This window comes from Antrostomus carolinensis, unplaced genomic scaffold, assembly GCF_000700745.2.
Source record: "Antrostomus carolinensis isolate BGI_N321 unplaced genomic scaffold, ASM70074v2 scaffold18045, whole genome shotgun sequence".
Classification (NCBI taxonomy): Eukaryota; Metazoa; Chordata; class Aves; order Caprimulgiformes; family Caprimulgidae; genus Antrostomus; species Antrostomus carolinensis.
Window position 1 is genome coordinate 10,947 of NW_010318618.1, and position 11,431 is coordinate 22,377.

Sequence of the window (11,431 nt, forward strand, 5' to 3'; positions counted from 1 at the left end):
ATACCTTTGACAGTATTTTTCTTATGATTTAATAATTTATGGAAAATAAATTAATATACTGAAAAAAGAGCTAATACAGAATATGAAAACTCCAAGGGCAAAGGTGTTCTACACGAAATTTTGATTACCCTGGAGCAACAGCAGTCTGAGGAGGATTCCATTTTGCTTTGAGCCATACAAGGCTACAAAGAGTTTTCTGTAGAATCACAGAGATGATGGTTGGAAGGTACCTCTGGAGATCACAGAATCTCCCACCTGAAGTGGGATAGCAATACAATCTAACATCTTGCTACCTGCCAAAGAGTCTTCTCAAGTACTTTATAATACTTTCTATTACCACATGCATGCTTTGGAAGATGTGCTGGTGAGGTGGAGTGCATGTTCAAGTGCCCAAATGAGCTCCGCTGAGTTAGTAATGTCTTCATGTTATTCACTTACTTTAAAGTCATGTTAAAGTAAACACAAATAAGTTTTTATTCACACCAGTTAGGCAAGTACAATTAAGCACAATCATGTATTTTATATCTATGTACTTATATCAACTAAATAGAAATGTTTTTTTCAAAGATTTGAAGAAGTAAAAGAAAAACTATATGCAAACTAAGGAGCTGATAGGGGCTGTTAGGGGCCTACCATCTTCACTGCATGGTCCTGTCCTCCTCCTCCTGTGGCTGGCAGACAGTTTTGCCCTCCTTCTTTATACTAAATATGGCAGTCATCTGACCTTGCATAAAGACACTTTACCTCACTACATGGCTGGGGGAAGGTTAAAAAAACCAAATGAATGCCTTTCTGAAGGCTCAGTGAAGTGACATGGCTCAGCAATATGTCAGAGAAGCACCAGAACTCCCCCTAGGGATCCTGTGGGAGTGCAAGACTGGGAAGTGGATAAACTCTTGGACATCAGCAGATATACTGTTCAACATCTAACCTAAGACAGAATCAGACCCATCTCTCTCCTGTCCAGCTGACTTTCTGCCCTAATAAAGTTGCTGTCAGAGGTTGTTTTTGTAGATACATTCCACCTCTGTTTACAACTATTAAAGAGCACTTTTGCAACATTTCCTTTTATTTCATCCTGAGGTCATCCAGCAGTTCAGGAACAAGTATTTCTTTCCAAAAATTTGCTCTCTTCCAGCATTATGCAGGACACAAACTGTTTTTTTCTCTTAATAGCATAAGCATTGTTTCATTTTCTTATCCTTTTCTGACATATGGCAGCACAAGAGATAATATACAATTAAAAACTATTGCCTCAGGAGGGGTAAAATTCTTCCTCATCCACTTTGATGACTCACAAGTACATTTCATGTGAATATATCAAACTTCATATTCTGTATCAATCTGTTCATTAATAAACATGCTAGTGTGACATATAACTAGCATCTTTGTGCATGGCCTGTTACTGAAAACAGGTGTAACAGTAATGCTTTTTGGACTGGCAGTGGTTTTGGGGTGACTGCCAAAATCATTTCTGTAAGGAAACTACAAAACACAACTAAACAGCTTGCTTCTAGCAAATAAATTAATGCAATTAAAGTTATTCAGGCTATACAGTTAAGATCTCCAGCCTGTATAACTAGGTTGTCATAGAAAAAACATCTGAACTAACTGCAGAAGTACAGATAAATTAAAAACATATGCCTAAGTTGCAAAGCAGAAATCCGTGCCGTAAAACTGTTTAGTTTGTTCCACACTGAGTGATGCCAGTGATACCAGAATTTTAAAACAACTGATAGGTAACTTCCAGATAACTTACTGGTAAAGACTGGTAGACATTTATTATTATCAAACAAAAAAATATTTTTGATGCTGATTTCAAAGTCTGACTTTTATCTAAAAATCTAGGCAATGGCGATTCTCACACTTCATTTTATATATAGGAAAAGATAATCCAGTGCTAGTCTCCAAGATTTTTCTCCCTTCTACGGGTAACAGAATCAACTGGCTGACTGCATTTAGCTTTCAGGGCCTCCAGAACACACATGAAGGATCATCAGCTATGCCTGCACGTCCCAAGGAGTACAGAAATTCCAGTGGGTTTTCTAACACAACCTCTGCACATTCACATGGTTAAATGCAGATTCAGATGCGGCCAAGACGTAACATGTGGGTTGCTGGCTTCCAGTTTTTTGTTTCAGATTGTCATCCATGTGGCAAGGTACTGAAATACTTTCTGTATTCAGCAAAAATGCTGACATTATTCCACAAAGCACAAATACAATACATTTAAGCAGCAAGGAACACAAAATACTTCCTCTATTTGAACTATCCACAAGCCTACAGCTCATCTGAAGAAGAGGTAAGTAACTGGCTTCTGTATAGAAGCAGCTAACAAGCCCAGTACGTAAGGACACTAGATCCCTTCTGGATTCGTATCATAAACCTGTATACTGATTCTACATACTAATACAGAATCAGAAAATACAGATAATATAAAACTATCTTCAAAAGAGGGAAGAAAAATTATGAAAGTAATTTGTTTGCTAATATTTAAAGAGGAATTAACACTTGTGTTTATCTTCCTTCATTCTCAATTCTTACCTTGTTATGATAGACTTGCAGCATTTGATGTTAGCTCCATCAAATTGGCTCTTACCCAAGTTTAGCTTTCTAATGGTTTCCTCCAGCTGTACAGTTAACTTCTCATTTAGTATCTCCAAGCAATTTGCTATATGTAGCTTCTCTCCACTGTCAGCTTCCTGTTGTTCAATAAAAACAAAGTTTACGGAAAACTTAACCTCGCACGAATAGCAGGATTATCTAAAATGATGCGGAGACAGGATCAGTGTTGATTTAGAGGAAACCAGTGCATCCAACCAAGATCACTAGCACAACTTCCAAACTCTGTCTTGGGCTGCTCCTTGTGTGTCTCCTCTCCACATACAATTAAAGATTCTGTCATAGCAACATCAGTGCTTAGAAGTGTTCATTCCATATTAAACATTAAAAAAAAGATACTTGCCATAACCACTAACTAATGGAAATGAAGGGAGGCATTACAATGGCCATACCCTTTTCAGTTCTTTATGCAGCCTCTCATTTTCAGTGATGACTTTTTCAATTCCTTTGGTTTTAGATTCATTATGCATACTCAGCTGGCCCCTCAGATGAAGTTTCATTTTTTCCATTTCAGACTAAATATCAGTTTGTAAAAACACATATATATTGCTTAGTAGAAAATTCAGGTTTCCATTTTTAGGAGGTTTCCATTTTCAAAGCACAGCATAGTTACAGCTACCTAGCACAGTGAATATAAAATTTCATCACTTATTTAAATATATCCCTAAGGTGCAGAGTCCCTTTACCTAAATCATGCAGTATGTTATACTGAAGTGAAGTTCTTCTTCTGTGTTCTACACCTTTCATAGTTGGTATTATTAAAACACTTTTATGCCAATCAATGTCAACAACAGGCTTCCTACTCCATTTTCCCACTAAATGGCATATAAACTGCTATCTAAATATAGTTATTGGAGATAAATCAGTACCTTTAGCCTCTCATTTTCCTGTTGAAGAACAAGTAATTTCTCATTAGAAATGACAGCTGGAGCTTTTTTCAGATCTTTGTTTTCTCTTTGGGCTCTACAACCTTCCTCACCAAACAAACTGTTTTTTCCAATTCTGGGACTGTCTTTCCAATTCTACCAACTTATAGAGAAGGAAGAAAAAAAAGTAAAAGGAAATAAACAGTTCATCTGAACATTCTGGGATATTCCAAATCTTACTTTATTGCTTATTTTCCCACTGCAATTTATATTTATAAAAAAAGATGTTATATTTTGGAGTGACTTGAACCCTAAAGTTTCTTGCACACTTAGCTCCCCAAAGTCAACATATCAGCTCCTTCATTTTCTGTGCTACCCAAGAAAGCTGCAGTTAAGTCTCAAAATCTGCTGTACTTTATGAAGTAAATTGAAACATCAGGAAAATAAATCAGTGCTACCTTTTTTTTTTTTTTTTTTTTTTTAGCTTTTCTGGTAGAGCAATTCCCTGATCCAACAGACCGTGCAATTTCTTGAATGCTAATACTGTCTGAGGGGAGAGAAGAGAAGAAGAGGGAAAAAAAAAAAGTCTGGGAGCTTGAGGGAGGAAAAAAGGGCCCTTTTTAGCAACCATACTTCTGCTGGATTAAAGTGACAGAAGAACTACATCTTAAAGCATAAGTAAATCTTTTCCCTTTCCCAAGGCATATATTCTCCTCATAGAGTAAGGGGAAAAAAAAAATTGGGGCAGGGGGGAAGCTTGCAATTTCTCCATTTTAATTTTTTCACTACATTAATTTATGAGGTAGAAAAGATGTTAAATGGTATTCAAATGCTTTTGTTTTCTCGTTATCTTTGCAGTGACTGTTTTCCTCAGCAATAATAATTATTTAAAGATGTTGCTGCTTCTAGTTCTGGGTCCATGAAGTACCTCTTTTTCTTTCTACAGAGGTAAGGAGCACAGTACAGTGGAAAACGGGGAAGATTTTACTGGAGCTATACATAAACCTATATAGTGAGCAAGCTTTGGAAGTAAAAATGACTTATTCTTTCTTCTCTAAAATAACTGGAGGGATTAGGAGGTCTGCGTTGGTACACAGCAGAGTTAAAGAAAAACCTGTCAGATTTTGGTGTTTGAAAAGGGAGGAAGATTCAGAATTTGCTGCCTCCTCAGAACCTTTGTGTGAAACTAAACTGAATTTCCTTATCCAAAAACTACCACTGCATAAGAGACAGGCAGATACACAAAGAGTCTGTGCAAGGTACAGGTAAAAGAATAGGAAATATACAACCTTTTCTGGGTACCCAGAAGTAGAACCCGTTCTCCTTGTATACTGAAAGAGCTACAAAGGCACTTGAGAGCTTTTATTAAATAAGCTTCCTTTAAAAGGTCAACAAATAGTTTGACAAGTCAGTGGCAAGAGAGATGCTGAGCAATGCTGAAGCCTTTTTCCCCTGTAACTTCTGAAAAACTTCTCTATTAAAATAGCTGATAATAGCTTGGGTAAAATTTAACTGTGTCATCTTGCACAGTACAACAAATAAAAAAACTTCACTAGCACTTTCTAACATCTGCATCAAATCAAAATCCTATCTTTTAAATCATAAAGCTGTAACTGTATTATGCATTTACATAAATACTTGAATATAATTTTCATTTTTCATAAAATTCATAATTTAGCTTTAAGAAAATAGATTTTTTTATTTTGATTTAATGATGATGAAAAATGTTGTTACAACACTCACTCCTCTCATGCTGCCCAGCTTTCATTCAACAACTGCTTTCTCTTTTTTAAAAGTTCACACATTTCTTTTAAGTTATCTACTTGGTCCTAAAAAATCCAAAGGCATAAGCAACTCATTTAGATTTCAAACTGAGGTGAAGAGTAACAAAATTACAGTTAGTTTACTTTGAATAGTGTAAAGAGAAAATGAGTTCCCATTGCAATAACATTTTTCATCATTTCTACCAGCTGTTCAACCCTTCTCATCTTCCATAAAAACATTAAAAACTTACAGTATGTACAGAAAAGATAGCAATTTCTTTTTAAGCAATCTGCTAACCTGTGTCAGAGTAAAGAGGACTAAAGGCAGAAAGATTTTTACTTTTTAAAGATTTTTAAGATTTTAAAAATACTTTTTATTTTTACTTTTTAAAGATTTTACCCTCTTTACGGTGAGGGTGTTGGAGCACTGGGACAGGCTGCCCAGAGAGGCTGTGGAGTCTCCATCTCTGGAGATGTTCAAAACCCACCCGGACACTTTCCTGTGCAACCTGGTGGAGGGAACCTGCTTTGGCAGGGGGCTTAGACTGGATGATCTCCTGAGGTCCCTTCCAGCCCCTACCATTCTGTGATTCTGAGAAAGATGTTACCTTTAGTCTTGGCAAATCTTTACTGGCCTGCTCTAGCTGGAATCTTAGCTCAGTGTTTTCAGATTATTATCTTAAATTTTCCTTTAAAACCTCTTGTTCTCTTCAATATTGATCATCTGATCCTATTCCTGATGTCTTGAGAAAAAGGAAGGGAAAAAAAATTATTATTAAGTGGTAATGCACTATTCATTTTATCAGTTGTAGCTGATAAAGAACAACAGAGAATTGGTGTTCTTCACAGAAAAGATGGATGACAGTTGTATCACCGGTTTTGGTCTAATCTGCAATGACTTTAACTCCTTCTCTTACATTTTCTAAAGTTGCTTAACCTTTAAGGAGAAGTTTAGAAATCAGTATAAACCAGTAAAACTTTTGTCAAGCCAAAATTAACTCAAAGTATTGGGTAGGAATAGATCTCAAAGACAAAAAAGCTACTGAGTGTAGTAAGCTGTGACACCATACCTGGGAACAGCACCTGATTTTAAGGACAGATTCTGATATGTTTATTAAATAGTACCTATGGCATAAGGAATTTCACTGAACTCAAAGAGATTACAGAGCAAGTCAGGAAGAGTAGTATATAACTCTAGTTCTTAGTCTATTAGTTCATACAATCTTAAGTCTTTATTAATTGGAGGCTAGTAATTTCTATTACATAAAGAGTGCTTTGCATGCCTTATATTGCTAATTTCAATCATAAGGTAAATTATTATGCCTGACTAGTAAAGAGTAAAACTTTTTGATGATATAATAATCAGCAGTTTTTACTTAGGTAATTATGGAATCAACCATATGATCCATTAATTCACTAATAATGACAGGAATAAGGTATTTGCTTCAGTAAAGCTTATTTTTTTCTTAGTGTACGTAATAACACATCGTAATTTTTTCATCATAAAAAATGAAGCTGCCTGTATCATTGTGATTATTTGTAAACCTTCTGGATTAAAATTTTAGAATTCAGAGTAGCTTACTTGTCAGCTGACATGCATGCCTATCATGAAAGTATAAGGTTTGCTTTATGGACCACTAGGTGACTACTTCAATATCCCTGTAGACCATGCATAGGAAACCACTACATTATCAAGATCAAACTATTCTATTTCTACATCATTTATACAGAAGAAATGCTAGAGGACTGCTACAGTACCAAACCTCAGGCACTTCCCTAAATTCTGGTGTCATTCCAACCCCCTGGGTAACGCTTCGGTAAGTTTCATGTTTATCCTCTGCAGTGTGTTGATTAATTTCACATTTATTTCTTCTGCTGCATAGTCATTAGCTTGATTAGAAGGTTCCCCTGCATCAGACTGATTGCACCTCATTCTGACAATATAAGGCTCTTCTACACTTTCTTCTTCATCAACATTTGATTGCTTGAGTATTTCTTGCTTCCTCTCCTCTTCAAATTAGTCATTAAGTTTTCCATTTTCAGGTTGGGTTATATTTTCTTCTTTTTCATGGCAGTTCTCTTTATCAGCTTCAGCCATATTTTTGCTTTTCAGTCCTTCCCTGGAAATATCTGTGTCCTTGCATTTCTCACTATCTTCAGGATGCTGTTCAGGAGACACTTCTGTGCCTGCACCCGCAGTAGCCTCATGGCCTTCGTTACGCATGATGCATCTTTGCATGTCTGCTTCCTCATCTATTTCATTGCCATTAATAATGCTATAATTAGTCTGATGTTTGACTTCACCCCTATTTGAAATAGATTTATTTTGAAGGGAATTCAAATACTTTTGTTTACTGATACTGATAGGAACAGACTTGGTCAGTTCAGTTTGGTCCCATGTACTATGATTCAAGTTGAAGACAGAATGAAGCATGAAAGAAAAGCAGAAGGCAGTAAAACAAAACAGGACATAAAGAAAAGGTATAAGGTCCCTTCCACAGGTATATGGTTAAGGTCCCTTCCAACTCAAACCATTCTATGATTCTATAAAAGCTTTTCTTGTTGGCACAACGTCCCTGGCCAGATTTAATTCTGTCAGGGCTTTAGCTTTTCTAACCTGATCCCGGCTGCTCGGACAATTTCCCTCTATTCCTCCCAGGCTACCTGTACTCGCTTCCACCCTCTGTAGGCTTCATTGGTCCTGCTACTACCAAATTCCTCCTCAGCTTTGAATGTTCATTTTACAAAAAAGGAGCAACACATTTTATGAAATTAGAGGTGCTAGTGTAATGTATCCTTTTACTTTGAGCTACATGTTAGTAAAGAAGACAAATTAAAGAAGTGGATTTTTATGCCAAATGACAGCTGATCGGTCTTCTGCAGCTCACCAGTTTATATGCCCCTGCTGCACAGCTGTACAATTGGTCATTTCAGGTTACTTTTTCCTATGAGAAATGGAATCTCTACTTAAAGTTACAATTTCAGTAACTACAAATTATACATCAGTTGAAACCTGTACCTATGTGATCACAAATGGCTACTGAAAAAAAATCACAGTCAATACTCCTATAAGTTTTTTGTTGTTGTTGTTTTGGTTTGGTTTTTTATTTGACTTTTTCCTTCTCCAGTGAGCCCCTGTACTTTCTTTTCTGTCTTCATTCTGAACAGGTATTGCTACTAAGGGACAGATAGAAAGCAAAATCTTGGAAAAAGAAAAAAATCAGACCAAGTTTGAGAAAAATATCTATAGACATTAAGCAACAGGTATTTAAAAGGTCTCTAATTGGAAGAGTAAGTGCAGTCCTAGAATAATATTTAATATCATAAATAGTCTGAATGTCATTATACAGGCATGCTATAATATTCCAGTATACTTTATGACTGCTATGACAAGCCATTAATTAGATACTGAAGCAGTAAAATAACAAGCAAAAAAGCCAAACAGCTGGTAAAATGAACACATCTCCAATCATTCAGAACCTCTTGTATGTGGGGGTCGCTATTGTGACCAATAATCACTTACACAGACATCATCCTTTTTAGAATTCACACTTTTGCTCCCAAGTACTTCATGCTTTTATCATTGCACTGATTTTGCAAATGCCCATTTGACAGCACTTAGATAATCAATTTCACTGCTACCTATAAAATCTTAGTTTTCTAAGATGTGTAACAGATCTTTAATTCTACAAAAAGGGCAGGAAAACATTAATATACCAGCACTAAGCAGCGAGAGCAGTAACAGAGCATGGAAAACATGAAGAAGTTAAAGTCATGAAACTGCTTTTCTTCTGATCAGGTTTGGCTGTTTTTTTGTAGAGGCAATAGGGAGAGTTGCACTGCCCAGACCCTAGACCCAGGCTGATGATGTCTTTCAAAGCCATGATCTAAATATCACATACCTTGTCTTCTTTTACAGCTTTTTCTTCTGTTTCTTCACACTTCTTCTCAAGTTCACTTTCCAACTTTTAAATTTTTTTCTGAAGTGTATCTATCAGATTTTTTTTCTCACCTTTGCTCTGAAAAGTTACAAACTTTTACAAAATTAAAATTTAATGACTACTACCCTAAGTATTTTTCTCCACTCAAAAAATAAAGACTTTAAATCCAATTGGTAGAATTAGTTTACAACCTAACTGACCTTTTAAAAATTATCTTTAAATTATTAAGGTACTGGAATGTAACTCTGCATTCTAAACTGAATAATCAGCAGCAAGTAGCTGAATTTAAAATAAAAATTAGACAATTCTACTGTAAATCCTTTACTTCTCTTCTGGAAGATGAAATAAGGGCAACCAGAAAGATCACGAAATTCCATTTTTCAAAGAAGCTTTGAAAGTGGTAATTCAACTCCTTAGACTTTTTCAAACATATTTCAAGGAGCAAGAATTTTTCAGTCTCTTCCTTTTATTTGAGACTTGCTTCCAACAGCAAAAGGTAATAGCTCACATGTAACACAGCTGATGAGCAAACATAATTTTTTAAATCAAGTATAAGTCTCGATGCCTGCCAAAAGAACTTAAATCTTTTCCCACAAAACCAGCACATCTATGCAGAAACCTGACCAATATCAAACATGTTTTTAAAAATCACCTCTATGTGAATGCTACTGCTCAGCCTCCCAATCCGTTTCTTCAGTTCTTCATTTTCTTTTCCATTTCATTTTTTTTTTTCTCAACATTCTAGCAAATACTTTTGTTTCTTCTGAAGCTCTTGGTTCAACTCATCCCTTTCATCAGACAAAGAACTTTCCCGGGTTTTACTTATTTTGAGGTTATCTGTAAATTTTGTAATCTGATTATTTAATTCCTCTATCTGTGTCTAGAAGAAAATGAACAAACCAGCAAACCCCCCAAATCAGGAATATCAACACTACAACAATGCACTACAATGATATTACTTAGTACTCACCATAAGCCCCTTTGTTTGTCTGTCAACAATCCCCTGGACATTCATATACACCTCTTCTTGTGACGCAGCAGAAATAATCTGCTGTTCAGCATTAGCAGTCATTTTGTCTTGGAGTTCCAGAAGTACTTGACTGAAAGCCTGAGAATAAATACAAGTTCTTTCAAGTGAACAAGAAAAGGCAATTATATTTTACTGTGTTATATTATGCAATTATATTCTACCTGCTTCTGTACTATACATAGAATTCTTAAGCATTAAGCAACATTAAACATTTATGTGACATAGGGATTAATTTTTGTTGACTGACTTTCTGCTGCTTCTCTTTTATGGCTAACTGGATCTGCAGCTGGTCCACCAGGTTTTTCAGTATTGCTGTGGGTGCTCTATTATTTGCTTCTTTTTAGACCTCTAGTTCAGCTTTTACATTTGCTAATTCCTTCTCCATCTGAGATAACGTGTTCCTGGATTCATTTGCTTCATCTTTTAGTTGTTGCACATCAACTGTGTGCTTTCCTGAAGCCTAATAAAAAAATAAGCATTAATAGAGTACACTGCAATAATTAAATTGAGAAGCTCCAAATAAATAACAAAAGGTACAATGTTACATTTCTTTATTATTGTTAAAGCAAATGACACACGGATTTGGAAACAACAAAAAGACTGACTCAACAAAGAAGTCTTCCATTTAGCAAGAAAAGTACTCAAGAAGATCAGGAAAATTAGATTAGAGCATTGTTCATTCTAATTTTTGGCCCTAACAGATAAGGCATCGTAATTTCCTCCTTTTAAACAGGGTTAAATTTTAATGAGTTTAAACTTGTTAGGCAGCAAGCTCAAACAGATATATCAGGGGGAAAAAAAAAACAAAACACAAACCAGCAAGTATCATAGTACCTTAAAGACAACTCTCATACCAAGACTCCTTGAATACTTTATTTTTCACTGAATGGCACAAAGCTAACAACTGAAAGGCATTTTTCCAAGTCACAGATTTTCAATATTAGTCCCGAGGAAGGGCTACAGATTAAAAATAATTTACAACTACCCACCATAGTAACTGGTCTGAGTTAAGTTTCAGCCAAATCTTAAATTCAGCAAAAACATGTTCAATTTGATAGACCAGTCCTGTAGCAGCAATACATAACTGACTCGATCCAATCCAATTGTGACTTATGTTAACAGTCTAAAAACTTACTGGGCTCTGACAGTCTCAAACTCTATGATTTCCATTAAAGTAATTTGGTTTTGTTTCTCCAAAGAGAAAGAAAA

The 11,431-nt window shown here is 35.6% G+C and overlaps 1 protein-coding gene across 1 annotated transcript in view; it reads right to left on the reverse strand.

The window, feature by feature from the left end:
* Window positions 1-10,682, reverse strand: part of LOC104525739 (centrosomal protein of 290 kDa) — a gene marked incomplete at its 5' end in the record, with an annotated part of 11,179 nt that extends 497 nt beyond the window's left edge. The window contains 10 exon segments of the mRNA XM_029085192.1: window positions 2,545-2,702; window positions 3,015-3,137; window positions 3,492-3,583; window positions 3,586-3,651; window positions 5,228-5,284; window positions 5,287-5,317; window positions 5,860-5,994; window positions 9,845-10,072; window positions 10,163-10,300; window positions 10,470-10,682. Coding sequence (XP_028941025.1) covers window positions 2,545-2,702; window positions 3,015-3,137; window positions 3,492-3,583; window positions 3,586-3,651; window positions 5,228-5,284; window positions 5,287-5,317; window positions 5,860-5,994; window positions 9,845-10,072; window positions 10,163-10,300; window positions 10,470-10,682 — 1,241 coding nt within the window.
* Window positions 10,683-11,431: the final 749 nt, after the last annotated feature.